General features: G+C 42.9%; 1 protein-coding gene across 1 annotated transcript; it reads right to left on the reverse strand.

Moving 5' to 3' along the window:
- Positions 1-344: 344 nt before the first annotated feature.
- Positions 345-11,961, reverse strand: LOC119801821 (pyrethroid hydrolase Ces2e-like). The gene is made up of 12 exons (XM_038312500.1): positions 11,842-11,961; positions 9,391-9,595; positions 8,605-8,746; positions 4,892-5,025; positions 4,548-4,806; positions 3,715-3,813; positions 3,305-3,445; positions 3,115-3,195; positions 2,735-2,879; positions 2,065-2,202; positions 1,223-1,301; positions 345-799 (listed from the first exon to the last, which is right to left on the reverse strand). Exons 1-12 carry the CDS (start codon positions 11,912-11,914, stop codon positions 619-621), a joined length of 1,677 nt encoding a protein of 558 aa, XP_038168428.1. The 5' UTR covers positions 11,915-11,961; the 3' UTR covers positions 345-618.
- Between the last annotated feature and the right edge of the window lie 3,210 nt (positions 11,962-15,171).

The following is a 15,171-nucleotide window of genomic DNA, read 5'->3' on the forward strand; positions in this document are numbered from 1 at the left end:
CAGGATGACCTGATTCTGAGGGAATCATGTAATCTTTCTGTTTAGGTCTCTGAATAGCAGGGCCCACAGATACCTATTAAAGAGCTCAGCTTGCAATTTGTGAAATATTGGAACAATAACCTGACTGAATACATAAAAACAATAGGTAGGACTTTGACTATTAGGTTTCTTTATTGGCCACTTACAAATAAGAAGCATGAGACTTGCTGAGAGAACATAGGATTTTGACACAGTCCACTCCCATATAATAAATATTTCCCAAGCTCCTCTTTTATTTGAAGACTGTCTGGGGCTTGGAGAAGAGGAGAGGGGATGTGAGCAGACGAAGAAAGGAAGGGAAGGAAAGGGCCTTGTCCCAGGGGACAGTGAAAGAAGATTGGGGCACCTAGGGGTCACACATCTACAGTCATGGGAGCATTCACTGAGTCTCATACAAGGTGTCCCAGCATGTTGAGGAACGAGTGACACACCAAGGGTTTGTCGTACATGCAGACCGAATGGACAATTGGAGAGGTAAGGGATGGTGATGTGACTGTTAGACTCTAACCGGGATTCTCTAAGAAGGTTAGGCTGACCCCATGTGTATTCAGCCTTTCGCACCATTCCTCTCACAGGGTACTACTCCTTGTGATTATTCTGAGACCCCTTTAGCTCCTGGATCTTCTTAGGCAGAGTCTGGGTCCAGAACTTTAGCCTTCTGGCCTTCAGGGCTCGGCCCACAGAAGGGTGGATGTCCAGCTTCAGGTACTGCTCATTGTCCATCTTGGGCCAGTAGGGTAGACCCTTGCTGTTGGGGTTCCTGTGGATATGCCACCCAGCAGGGAATGGTAAGGTCATGCTCAAACAATTTGTGACCCCCCAATTTGTGTCAGGGTAGTAGATTAGTTAGGCCAATAGGTGAGAGGGCTGATGGGGCACGTGTCCTAATACAGGGATACAAGAGTCACCTACTAGTGTCTGCTCCATGTGGGGCAAGACTACCTGGACAATTTTGGGTCTCCCTCTCAGAGGCAAAATCTAAAGAACAATATCATAGCTCCTGTCAGTTCACTGCAGTGTGACCAGTAACCAATATGTACGATGTACCTAAGTGTGCCCTGGGGTGAGGAGGACTCTATCATGTGATGAGTTATTCATGCATGCTAATGAGGTCATCAACCACCAATGGAACCCTAAGTAGGGACTGACCATTGAGGAGGTTGAGGGAGGGGTGTGCTCTCACCCATGTCGTGCAAAGTTGGTCCAGTACTTCATCATTTTCCTGCTCAGCAGCTTCTCCTCCTCAGTGAAGACAGCTGTAGCTATGGGGAAGACAGAGGTTCAGGTCCCAGCCACCCCATGCAGCTGCCTATTTATGCTCTGCAATCACCATCCTTCCTGTAGCCTGACCTTTCTTGAACTCTAGGCCTCTTTCCCTCCCCATTTCACCACCAAGGATCCAAGAGCCACGAACACCTCTTATTGAATGCCTCCAGGTTCAGTTTAGTGTGTCCTCATTCCATCTAACATAGATGTGGTGGCTCAAATCCTGTAAACTCATATATTTGAATTCTTGGTCCCCAGTTAGTGGAATTGTTTGGGAAGAATTAGGAGGTATGGCCTTGTTGGAGGAGGTGTATCACTGGAAGTTAGCTTTGAGGTTTAAAAGTCCAGTCAGGTCCGGTTAGCTCTCTCTCTGCCTTGTGTTTGTAGATCAGAATGTAAGCTTTAGTTAGCTACTCTTCCAGTGCCTTGCCTGCCTGCATGTTGCTAATCTCCCATCCTTGATGGTCATAGACTCTAACTAACCCTTTGAACCTGTAAGTCCCAATAAACTCTTTCTTTTATAAGCTGACTTTATCATAGTATCTCATCGCAGCAATTGAAAAGTAACTAAGGCAATATATTATATTTGGTAGGGACCAGATTCTAATCTGAGTATAACTTTTTGAGGATGGAAAAGGTGCTTACTTGATTATGTCCTCTCCAAGAGCCTTGATTTTCTCAGCTGGACAGAGAGCTCAGTTACCCATCAGGTACCCACCTATGACCCCATCAAGCTCATGAAACACAAGAAAGACTCACGTTTTATGTCCAAGGGCGAGGACCCAAAAACAAAGGCAAGCTCATCGCCATGATCAACTTTCACATGGGGTGGCCTTGTATCTTTGACGTAGCTGGGCACATGACAGAATTCATAAAAATAGACAGGGGCACGGAAGCCTAGAGGTATGGACACATGGTTACATAGTATTCTCACACCTGTAACTTTCCTGCCTAACCCTTAGTGATAAGATATGTCCCTATAAAGATTTATGGTGTAATAATTGTCAAGTTGCAAGATCTTCTGAGTAAATTGGGAGCATGGGGACCTTGGGAGAGGATTAAAGAGGAGGGGAACAGAGAAAAATGTAGAGCTCAATAAAAATCAATAAAAAATAATAATTGTCAAGTAGGTGGCCCCAGGCTGGAGCACTAGTTACTGGAAAGCCTTTGGCTAAGCAGTGACCCTGGCCTTCCCAGCTGAGTAGGTTTGGCAAATCAATGGAGTATCAGCAACCTGTTTCCTTGTCTGTATCTGGATGTCACTCCACTCTCTTACACTAGAATGAAGAAATACCGATGTAATGGTCCTCGGGAGTTTGGTACCAGAGATGTGATCCAGATATGAGCGGGGACCTGGACACTATTAAGCTTATCTGGGACCCATGGCTCTGAGATCCTCCCAACTAGGCCTCATCACAGATGTACTCACGTTGAAACTTTGCTACTTGGAGTGCAGGGATTACAAACATGAAGTCTGCCATCATTTCCTTGTACTGTATTTGGAGGGTCTGGGCATCTTCAGTGTCCCCCATATACTCTTCCATTAGCAGGTCACTACACTCAGGAGGTATCATCTACAGCAGAGAATCAGGAAGAATGAGTTTAGGCAGGTTCTTGTTTTTATAGACAGCAGCCTCAGTGTGGAGAATGTGGCCAGGGATAAGACATGGTGTAGAGGGAAAGGCATAGGTTCTGAGGTGAGCCATCCACGAACCACACACACACAGAGATCTTTGTTTGTAGAAGATGTTGTCTGAGAAGGATACATAGTGGCTCTGTCTATTGGAGGCAGTACTCAAGGTGGCTTACCATCTGTGTTGTTGTGTTCTTCAGGATAGCCGGCAGGGTCTCTCTGGTTATGCCCTTTATTGTTTGATCAGTGCCCATGACCTGGGAGAGAGAGGACAGTTTTCAGTATAAGGTGGGATGATATGGATCAAGTTTCCTCTGCTCACCTTATGAGTCCCCAGATTTTCAGAGAATTGGAACTGTGCCTCACCAAAGGGAGAAGCCAGCCATACTCGTCATTGTTGACTCCAATGATGCTGGGGACAGGGTGAAAATCCACAGCAGTCAACAACTCTTGGGGATGCCTGGGTAGGAACTTCCCATCTACCACAGCAGAGACAGTAGCGACGACCTGAGGGACATGCAAGGTCAGTGATGAAGGTCAATTCTGATGTCCACTGAGAAACCCTAACCATTACCCCTGCCCCCATTTAATTGTCTCAGGATGATTTTCCACCGCTGACAGAGATTCTATATATATTAGGATATTTGGTATTTATTTTACACACGTGATTAAGAAGATGCCAAACCATGGAGCAAAGGTAATTTGTTTGGAGTAGTAAGGACTGACTCTCCCACATCTCACTGACGAGGTCCTCCAAGTCACACGACTCTCCCAACCTTGTTAATAGCCAGAATCTCCTCTTCACTCTTGTTTCTCAGACAGTGCACCAGGGTCTCTGAGTTCGCAGTCTCACAACCAGATAAGCTGGCCACTTTCTGTAAAGGGATCAGGCAGGAGTTGATCCATCCTTTCAGGCAAGTAGAGGAGTTTTCCCAATCCCAATTGATTGGCATTGTGCCCAAATATCACATCGCACTTTTTGCTGGTGAAATGGAGTCATTATGAAATTCCCATTTTCTTGTCGCTCAGATGTGACAGCCAGAGGGGTCATTTTGCCTAAACACTTTAAAAAATAAGCTACTTGTGTTTGTCCATGAGCGTGTGTGACTTCAGGAATGCCTGTACCATGGTTTCCGTGCAAAGATTCGAAGACAACATTTGGTTGCTAGTCCTCACTTCCCATCTTGTTTGAGAGATGATCTTTTATTATTTATTCCTTCTAACAAGAGTCTATCTTATTTGTGACATTTCAGGGATTTTCTGGTCTCTGCCTCCTATCTCATCCTATGAATACCAGGATCACACACTGTTGCCGCATGCAGCTTTTTGTGGTTTCTGGGGGAATTTGAACTCGGTCCTTATGTTTTTACCTACTGAGCCATATCTATATCCCATATGTTTCTGAACATGATGGACACTACAAGGTACTTATGCATGGTTCTTACACCCTGCCTGTATAGAGAGAAGTGGATTCTAAATCTCAAATCTCTCAGAAAGTACTGAAAGAAGCTAGTTCCCATGCTCCTTGTTTCCCCAATTAAGAAAACTCCCAGAGTATCAGAGGGTGGAGTCTGAGGCTGCAGGATCATCAATGGCTGAAGTGACTCACTGTGTAGATCACTTCAGAGGTGTTAGAGATAAGGTCAGGCAGCAGGGTCACCCCACTCTCCATGATGGCTCTGTGGAAGAGTCCTTTAGACATGGGGGACACAACCTGTGAAGACACACTTGTGCCACCTGCAGACTCTCCAAAGATGGTGACAAGGTAAGGGTTGCCTCCAAAGTGGGCGATGTTCTTCCTGACCCAGCGCAGGGCGGCCACTTGGTCCAGGTAGCCCCAGTTGCCTCTGGCATGCTGGTCTCCAGTGCTGTGAAGACGCAGAGAAGGAATCACAGGGCTGTCTTATTTCTCTTCATCCCCTACTGCACAGTGCAGGCTGTCTCCAGACTCACCTGAAGAAGCCCAGGACACCCAGGCGGTACTGGATAGTGACCACCACCACATCCTCCCTGGCTGCCAGCATGGATCCATCGTATGCAGAAGCCATACCCGAAACCAGTGCACCACCATGGATCCACACCATTACCTGTGGAAATCAAGTCAGATGCCAGAGGTTCCCACCCAGCTCAAGCTCCACCTGGGGTGTCTTCTAGTTTACCTAATGCTTTGTCTCAGTGTACTTAGACACACAGACAAAACTCCTCAGGACATCCTCACCTGGACCACAGACAGGGCTCTAGTACCATCAGGATACTTGCTAATCTCTCTGCTTCTCTAAGGACCCAAGCCTGAATCAATGGCTCTAAATCTGGAGTAATAACATCCCCTACTCTCAGATGCCTGTGAAATAAAATGAAAAGGGGTATATTCATCAGTGACTCTCCTGATTATTAACAAAAAATCATTGGCACAGAGCTGGTCATGGTGATGTATACCTTTAATACCAGAGCTCTGGAACCAGGTAGGCTGCCTGTGGACCTTCCCCACTCTCTGTTCCCCCAGACCCAATTCTCAGGGTCATCCCTTGCACTGCAACAGACCCTCTACCCCCAGCATTTCCAGGGAACACACCTACTGAGAAGGCAGCACACTTTCTAAAAATCCAGAGAGGAAACAGAAATTAAGTATCAAAACACCCACCAAACAAAGAGAAACCCAGAAGTCAACACCTAGACCTATAACCAACCCAAACCCAGATACCTAGATGCCAGCATAAGAACACAATAAATAACAGCCAGGGCAATGTGTCTCCAGCAGAACCCAGCTATCCTACCACAGCAGGTTCTAAATATTCCAACAGAGCTGAAGAAAAGACCTTAATATGAAGATGAAAGAGGTCCTGAAAGAGCAAATGAATAAATCCCTTAAAGAAAGCAAAGAAAATAAAGACAATTGAAGGAAACAAATAAAATTGTTCAAGACCTGAAAATGGTTATAGAAACAATAAAGAAAACACAAACTGAGGGAATCCTGGAAGTGAAAAGTTTAGGAATGTGAGCAAGAACTACAGAGGTAAACTTCACCAACAGAATACAAGAGATGGAAGAGAGAATCTCCAACTTTGAAGATACAATAAAAGAAATGAATACATTGGCCATAGAAAATGTAAATCTGAAAAATTTTGACACAAAGCATCCAAGAAATCTGGGACACTGTGAAAAGAACAAATCTATGAATAATAGGAATAAAGGAAGGAGAATACCAAATAGTTCAAAGGTCTAGAAAATATCTTCAACTAAACCATAGAAGAAAATCTTCCTAACTTAAAGAAGGAAATGCCTATATAGTTACAAGAAGCATACAGAATACCAAGTAGATTGGACCAGAAAAGTCCCCTCAGTACATAATAATCAAAACACTAAATATACAGAGCAAATGAAGAATATTAAAAGCTTCAAGGGAGAAACACCAAGTAACATATAAGGTAGACCTATTAGACTTACACCTGACTTCTCATTGGAGACTCTAAAAGACAGAAGGTCTTGGATAGAAGTGCTACAGACTCTAAGAGACCACAGGTGCCAGCCAAGATTACTATACCCAGCAAAACTTTCAATCACCTTAAGACATTCCATGATAAAATCAAATATGAACAATATCTGTATACAAATTAGCCCTAAAGAAGGTACTAGAAGGAAAACTCTAAACTAAGGTTAATTATACACATGGAAACATAGGAAATAAATAATCTCACACCAGCAAAACCCAAATAATGGAAGCACATACACACCACCACCACCACCACCACCAACAACAACAACAATAACAACAAAATAACAGGAATTAACAACCATTGATCATTGGTATCTCTCAATATCAATCGACTCAATTTCCCAATAAAAAGACACAGATTAACAGATGGTTACAAACATAGGATTAATCCTGCTGCATACAAGAAATACACCTCAATATCAGGGGTAGACATTAGCTCAGGGTAAAGGGTCGGAAAAAGATATTCTAATCAAACAAACCTAACATGCAAACTGGTGTAGGCATTTTAATATCTAATAAAATTAATGAAAAGAGGTGTGGAAGGATACTACATATTCATCACAAGAAAAAATACACCAAGATGACATTTCAATTCTTAACATCTATCCCAAACACAAGAGCACCTATTTTTGTAAAAGAAACACTATTAGACCTTAAATCACATCTTGACCCTTACACACCGATAGTGGGAGACTTCAATACCCCACTCTCACCAATGACAGGTCATTCAGACAGAAACTAAACAGAGAAGTACTAGAGCTATCTGACTTTGTCAGCCAAATTAATCTAACAGATGTTTACAGAACATTCCACCCAAATGCAAAAGAATCTACCTTCTTCTCAGCACCTCACAGAAAATTTTTCAAAATTAACCATATATTTGGTCACAAAGCAAATCTCAACAGAAACAAGAAAATTGAGGCAATTCCCTGCATCCTATCAGACAACTGCAAACCAAAGCAGGATATCAACAAGAACAGAAACAACAGAAAGCTTACAAACTCACAGAAACTGAGCCACTCCTTACTGAATGAAAAATGGGTTGAGACAGAAATAAAGAAAGAAATTAAAGGCTTTCTAGAATTCATGAAAATGAATACACAGCGCACTCAAACTTATGGGCACAATGAAGATGGTGCTTAAAGTTCACAGCATTAAAAGAAATTGGAGAGCGCTCACACTAGCAACTTAACAGCACACCTGAAAGTTCTAGAACAAAAAGAAGTAAGCGCACCTAAGAGGAAGAGAGAGCAGGAGATAATCAAACTGCAGAAATCAATAAAATACATAGAGAACAGTACAAAGAACCAATGAAATAAATAGTTGGGTTTTTTTTTGAGAAAATCAACAAAATGGACAAACTTTATCCAAACTAACTAAAAGACAGAGCAAGAATATCCAAATTAATAAAATCAGAATAACCAAATGAATAAAAGTGAAAAGGGGGCCATAACAACAGACACCAAGGAAATCCTGAGACTCATAAGGATATACTTTCAAAACCTGTACTCCACTAAATTAGAAAATCTAAAAGAAATGGATAATTTTCTCAATAGTTATCACTTACCAAAGTTAAATCATGATCAGATAAACAACTTAAGTATTCCTATAACCCCCCAGTGAAATAGAAGTAGTCATTAAAAGTTTCCCAACTAAAAAAAAAAGCCCAGGGCCAGATGGTTTTTATCATAGAATTTTACCAGACTTTCAAAGAAGAGTTAATATATGAGAGAATCTATTTTCAATTAAAAAATTACCATACCTCTGGAGGCAGAGATCAAAGATCTCTATGAGTTTGAGGCCAGCCTTGTCTACATGGTGAGTTCTAGGCCAGCCAGGGTTATATAGAGAGACCGTTTCTCAAAACAAGAAAAACATCATTGACACAATGGAGAGCCCATTCCAGTAAATTTGCAAGAGCTCAGGATGTAGCTCTCAGGCCTCTGGTAGGTGGTGTGAAACCTGAGTTGATCATGGAGCCATAGCCACTGACTTCCCAGAGTGTTTAGGTCTCTGTGTCCTATACCTAGGGTTCAGCTGCATGCCATGGCAGAGAAGGATTCCTGGACACCTGACAGGGAAGGCTTTTCATCAGGGTCTCACACTGAATTTGCCCCTTCCAATCATCCCAAAGAAATGCCCATCCCAGAACTAAGTATGGCTTGCCACTCACAGGCAGTTTGGAGCCCTCACGGGCATGAGCTGGTGTGTAGATATTGAGATACAGGCAGTCCTCAGACATAGAGATGGAAGGCACGCTCAGTTTCATCATTGCCAGACTTTCTGCATTCACTGTATCAGAATTTTGTAGACACCTGGAGACAAGGACAGTTATTCTAAGAGATGTGCAGTATTAAAAACAGACTCTTAGTTCATATTTGCTCTCAGCCACCAAAACCCCTCTTTCTGGCCCCATGATGTCCTGATAACATGAGATCCAACTCCGAAATCTCTTCCAACTAAGGTAAAGGTCACAGACTTTGGGAAACTGATAAGGAGCTCAAAATTCTAGTGAGGCTGCCAGATGGGTCTTTGGATCCTACTCTTCCTGATGATGGGATACTGATATCTCCATGAACTTCTGTGAAAACCATTGGTGTGTGTAATAACACCATTTCTTTTTGTACTCTCCAAGGCCTGGGTATTGGGTCCTGTACCCATATAGGTGCTGCATTAATAAACAGGGTGCTGGGACATCCTTCACCTCATATCCAGACTCTCAGGGAATTGCCTCTTGGCCAATGCTTCCTGGACACCTATAGGTTGGTCCAGTGATTGTGCAGTGTGATTTGCTAAGGAGCCGTCATCACTTTGGCCTTTCTCTGGCATCTGCAGCATATCCCATCACAGAGAGAACGCAATGGGGGAGGAGATGGAGAAAGCACTGCAGTCTGGCCCAGAGTTCTGAGCTGCTGCCCATTTCAGGACCTGGCATTTTCTGGGTCTCAGGAGGACTTACCTGGCTGGGTAGGTGGTGCCATCCCTCACACCAGTCCATGGTTCGGGAGGCTCAGGAGGTGCAAATCTCAGCTCTCCTAGAGGTGGCTTGGCAAAGGGAATTCCCAGGAAGATGTAGACTCCCTCTTTGGTGCCATTCAAGTGGACAAGACTCCCCCGCACCTGTCCTGTGTGGGTAGTCCTGATGGGGCTGGCTGAGTCTTCACCTGTAAGTGACATACGGTATCAAGTTTGGGTTTGCCCAACCATCTACCTTCACACTATGGATGTTACTTCTTTCTTGCTATCCTCAATTCAGCCTTTTCCAGGTACCCACCTCCCTGGCAACTTGTCTCCACAGCACCATATTCCAGTGTGGCAGAACTTGGCAGACCTGCCCTATTTCCATAAAAAGTAAAAATCTTCCACACGTGATAAATGTGGATTGCATGTTCAATGCTACTTGGTGTGGGTAACAAGTAGCCAAGGGCAGCAGCCACTCTCAGGGACCAGAGGGCAATTTGCCACCATCTTTCCAGTGCTGAAAACTCATTCCTATCTCCAGCAACATGCTCTCTACAGGATACTATGCCACATGCCATATATGTCCATATAGATCACTCAGGCCTTGGGCCACTAGAATCTGTCACTGCTACAGCAACAGGCAAAACCTGCTGAAATGGGTTTGCTAAGAGTCAGGTTACAGCTAGGATGCTTCACCCCCAAGAGAAGCTCTCCATGGAGTCCCACATATTGGAGTGAGTGTACTTTCAGTCAGGAGGCAGGAAAACATCCCAGAAAGGGATGTGACAAATATGTTAAAGATAAAAAACTACGCATACATTTTCCTTTTTCATTTTAAAATGAAACAATTGAAGTTTATTAAGCAGAGATTCCTTTTTCTCTCTTTTTTTTTCTGGTTTTTCTAGACAAGGTTTCTTGGTGTAAAAGCTCTGACTGTCCTGGAACTTGCTTTGTAGACCAGGTTGGCCTTGAGCTCACAGAGATTCACCTGCCTCTGCCTCCCAAATGCTGGGCTTATAGGCATGCGCCACCACCACCCAGCTAAGTAGAGAGTCTGATTTTGAGTGGCATGTGGGGAAAGGATAATACATCTCTCATTATACGTGTAGCCTTCTCAAGAGTTACTGTGTCTTTATAACGGCTGTATGTGCAAAAAGGGGACCCATGAAAAGTAAAAAAATATAATAGTAGAAAATTCCCTGTAATTAAATCAGCTAATGTCACCTATGTCATATTTAAAACCAAAAGTCACCATTGATTGGGTTGCCATCCGACCGATTATGTGATGCTTTAAATTCCTGACTTTGCTATGGTAAGCATTGCTGACCAAGTTTACTTCCAGATGTCCACCTCATCCTGATTATTACCGATGCCGAAATTGCTGTGGTATTCTGTTTTAACATTTCTACATTTACCACCCCACCAGACAGGTTCTTGTCGTGTAGCCCAGGCTGGCTTGCATCTGAAAAGTCTTCTACCTTCTCTGCCTCATCTAAAACACCATTTACAGGTGTGTGCCATTACACCAGATCACACCTATCTTGCTCTCCCATGGATGAGCCTGGCCTGGGTGGTTCACAACTCTGTGCCCTCTTATGGTTATCAGTGATTCTGAACCCAGGATCCAAAGAGAATGTTCAAATAAACCAAGAGTGAGTTGGGCAGATCTTCCCATCCAGGAGTCCCCGGTGATATCTCAGAACCTGGACAACAGCAGGGAAGAGTCACAGTGTGAAGTCCTTATGGCCTCCTTAGGGTAAATCTGATTGAAGAGGCCTAGCAGGAGGTCAGCATGACTCAGGCTTGGACACTTTTGGGTAGGAGGCCTCAGGGCTGCATACTGACCCCGGGCACAGTACCCTCCTGGCTCATCTTTTCATAAGCCTGAAGACTTTCTGGCAGACACAGAGCACATATGCCCTTTGCCTCGGACTCCAAGTTGTACCTTTTCCAAAGGTCAGAAAATGGGAAAGGGAACATGAGCCTCTCAGTTGGGCAACTGAGTAGGGCTGGAGAACTATATGACTGAGGACCAGGAAAATTTCCCAGGATTGTTTGGAGTATACCGTGATGCTTTTCTGTTCAAGAGGGTGACCCATTAAGAGTTCAATGATAGTAGGAAGGTGTAATTAATTTTATTATTGCCCGTGGGTCAGTAAGAGCTACAGTCACAGGTACAACCCTATACAGAAAGGGGACATGGCCCATCTGCCTCTCTGTCCCCAACACACTTCCCTCTGACTTTCAGGCCCAGGGCTTGGCAGAGTAGCCCTCTGTACTATTGACTGTCCTCAGACATCACTGACTCTCTGGGCTACAAGGGCCACTTTTCCACTCTGTCATCTCTGCCTGCTCCTCCTCCCTTGCTACCTTCCCTACCACAGCCTCAGCCTCTGCCTCTGCCAAAATTGGCAACTCTGGCCCCCACCACCCATATAAGGAGTCTCACCCTGCACATGGAGAAGAAACAGAAGCCCACAGGCTACAGCGTTCAGCCAACCAGGAAGTGTGTCCAACGGCATGATCAGCTCTGAGGCCTGAGTCTGTGCTGCTATGGGATACACTGTGTGCAGGAAGCAGAATTTGTGGTCTCTGTCTAGACAGTTATTTGAACCCCAATATTTATAGGCGGGAGCTTGGTGGGCAGGGCAAAGTTGCAGGAGAGCTGTGATAAGCAGAACTGATAGGAACCAGGGTTCAGAAGGTGGGGCAAACGCTCTTCTGTGATGTGCGTTCCTTTTTTGGTCTCATTGCAAGGCACAACATAGCTTCAGAACCTAATTATCCTGATACCAGCAACTATCACCTCAATCCTGGGGTCACATGTTTACTGTCCTTGGAGTCACAGGCCCAGTGTAGGTGTGGGACAGAGAGCAAAGAACGGAAAGCTACGAAAGTCATGGCTGCTTTTCTAAGGAGGTGTGCACTGTGATATTCCCACAAATGGGTGGAATGAATACTTGGGAATTGTCCTCTTGATAAAGGAAGAGCAGGAGCAAGCCCAGGGTGCCCTTGGCACACCCTTTTCTTCCAAACTTCTTGCTTTCTTGAGTCATAATTCACAGAGTGTGCATTCAGGTCTCTCCTCCCTTACAGTGGTGATCTTTTTAAAATTGTTTTTATTGATCTATATATTATTCTCCACTCTCCTCTCTTACTCCCTCTACCCTTCTATCCTCTCCTGAGATCCCCACCTCCCAATTTACTCAGGAGATCTTGTCTTGTTTACCTTCTTATGTAGATCCATGTATGTTCTCTTAGGGAGGGTCCTCTATGTTGTCTAGTTTCTCTTGGGGTTGTGGCCTGTAGGCTTGTTTTTCTTTTCTTTATATCTAAAAACCACTTTTGAGTGAATACATATTATATTTGCCTTTCTGGGTCTGGTTTACATGACTCAATATGTTTTTTTTCCAGATCCATTCATTTGCCTACAAATTTCAAGATGTCATCACTTTTTAACCTCTGTGTAGTACTCCATTGTGTAAATGTAACACATTTTCTTTATCCATTCTTCAGTTGAGGGACGTTTAGGTTGTTTCCAGGTTCTGGTTATTATAACTGATGCTGCTATGAACATAGTTGAGCACATGTCCTTGTGGCATGATTGAGCATCCTTTGGATATATACCCAAAAGTGGTATTGCTGGGTCTTAAGGAAAGTTGTTTCCTAATTTTCTGAGAAATTGCCATACTGATTTTCAAAGCAGCTGTACAATTGTGCACTCCCAACAACAATGGAGGAGCGTTCACCATATTTCACATCCTCTCCAGCACAAGCTGTCATCAGAGTTTTTGATCTTGGTCATTCTGACAGGTGTAAGATGGAATCTCAGAGTTGTTATGATTTGCATTTCTCTGATGGCTAAGAATGTTGAGCATTTTCTTAAGTGTCTTTAGCCCTTTGAGATTTGTCTGTAAAGAGTTCTCTGTTTAGGTCTGTACCCCATTTTTCTATAGGATTATTTATTCTTTTGATGTCAAGTTTCTTGAGTGAGTTCTTTGTATATTTTAGAGATCAGACATCTGTCCGATGTGGGGTTGGTGAAGATCTTTTCCCATACTGTAGGCTGTCATTTTGTCTTGTTGGTTGTGTCCTTAGCTTTATAGAAGCTTCTCAGTTTCAGGAGGTCCCATTTATTAATTGTTGCTCTCAGTGTCTGTGCTACTGGAATTATATTTAGGAAGTGGTCTCCTGTGTCAATGCATTTAAGTGTACTTTCTTTCTCTTCTATGAGGTTCAGTGTGGTTGTTTTTATATTGAGGTCTAATCCATTTGGACTTGAGTTTTGCATGATGATAAATATGGATCTATTTGCATTCTTCTGCATGTTGATATCCAGTTATGCAAGCACCATTTGTTGAATGCTTTTTTTCCACTTTATATTTTTAGTTTCTTTGTCAAAAATCAGGTGTTCAGAGGTGTGTGGATTGATATCCAGGTCTTCAATTAGATTCCATTGGTCCTCCTGTCTGTTTTTATTCCAATACCAGGCCGTTTTCATTACTGTAGCTCTATAGTAGAGTTTGAAGTTTAGGATTGTGATGCCTCCAGAAGTTCTTTTGTTGTCTAGGACTGTTTTGGCTCTCCTGGATTTTTTTGTTTTCCATATGAAGTTGAGTATTATTCTTTTAAGGTCTGTGGAGAATTTTTGCTGGGCATTGCACTGAATCTGTAGATTGCTTTTGGTAAGAATGCCATTTTTACTATGTTAATTCTACCTACATAAGTGCATGGGAGATCTTTCCATTTTCTGGTGTCTTTTTCAATTTCTTTCTTCAAAGTTTTAAAGTTCTTGTCAATAGATCTTTCACTTGTGTGGTTAGTGTTACCCCAAGGTATTTTATGTTATTTGTGGCTGTTGTGAAGGGTGTTGTTTCTCTGATTTCTTTTTTGTCCCACTTATCATCTGTTACAGTGGTGACCTTAAGTCTATACATACCCCTCTCGGTGAAGCCATGGCTGTTTCAGTGAGATTCATTGCAACTTTGACAACTTACTTCTTTTTTATTACACACCCACACCGTTTTTTATGGTTATCGATGAGATTTTATATGCTATAAAGTTAATGATCTCACAAATTCCTTTTCTGTTCATAAACAGATATCATAAAAGTATATAACACTAAGCATCTTGTTGCTTATATTGATAAGTAGTCAATCAAATGATTAACTTTTAATAGTACTATAAAATCATGGCCATATTATCTAATAACACATGATTACACTGTGTATTAAAAGCCACATGTGCCCTTCTTCTTAAAAAGAAATATAACACACATAACACACTAATATTTTATTATGACATTTTATACATGCATGTAGTGTTTATAATCACATTCTCCCTCGATATCTTCTCTTGCCTTCTTCCTACTCTTATCAATGATCCTTTCCCGCCCAATAGTCTGCTTTCCATTTTTAAATGTTTTCATTTTAATTTTTAAATTTTATATGTAAGGTTTTGCCTACATGTATGTTTAATGCACTTTGTGTGTTCCTGGTGCCCACAGAGGCCAAAAAAGTGTTGGATCCCTGGACCTAGAGTTATGGTTATGAGCTGCCATGAGGTCGAATGGAACTCAAGTTCTCTGTGAGAGCCACAGTGCTGTTAATCACTGAGCCACCTCTCCAGCCCCGATTTCATCTCCATGTTCTCTCTCTCTCGCTCTCTCTCTCTCTCTCTCTCTCTCTCTCTCTCTCTCTCTTTTCTTCCCTTCTTACCCCTGTCCCCAGTTCGTTTATTTAGGCAGATGTGACATACTTTGTTCATCAGCACGTGAACC

This window comes from Arvicola amphibius, chromosome 15 (genome assembly GCF_903992535.2).
Source record: "Arvicola amphibius chromosome 15, mArvAmp1.2, whole genome shotgun sequence".
Classification (NCBI taxonomy): domain Eukaryota; kingdom Metazoa; phylum Chordata; class Mammalia; order Rodentia; family Cricetidae; genus Arvicola; species Arvicola amphibius.

Coding starts and splice junctions, on each gene's coding strand:
- LOC119801821 (XM_038312500.1), bottom strand. CDS start 11,914: ATGCCGTTGGACACACTTCCTGGTTGGCTGAACGCTGTAGCCTGTGGG. Junction 9,596..11,841: donor GTTTCTTCTCCATGTGCAGG/GTGAGACTCCTT, acceptor TGTCACTTACAG/GTGAAGACTCAGCCAGCCCC. Junction 2,203..2,734: donor CCAAGTAGCAAAGTTTCAAC/GTGAGTACATCT, acceptor CCATACCTCTAG/GCTTCCGTGCCCCTGTCTAT.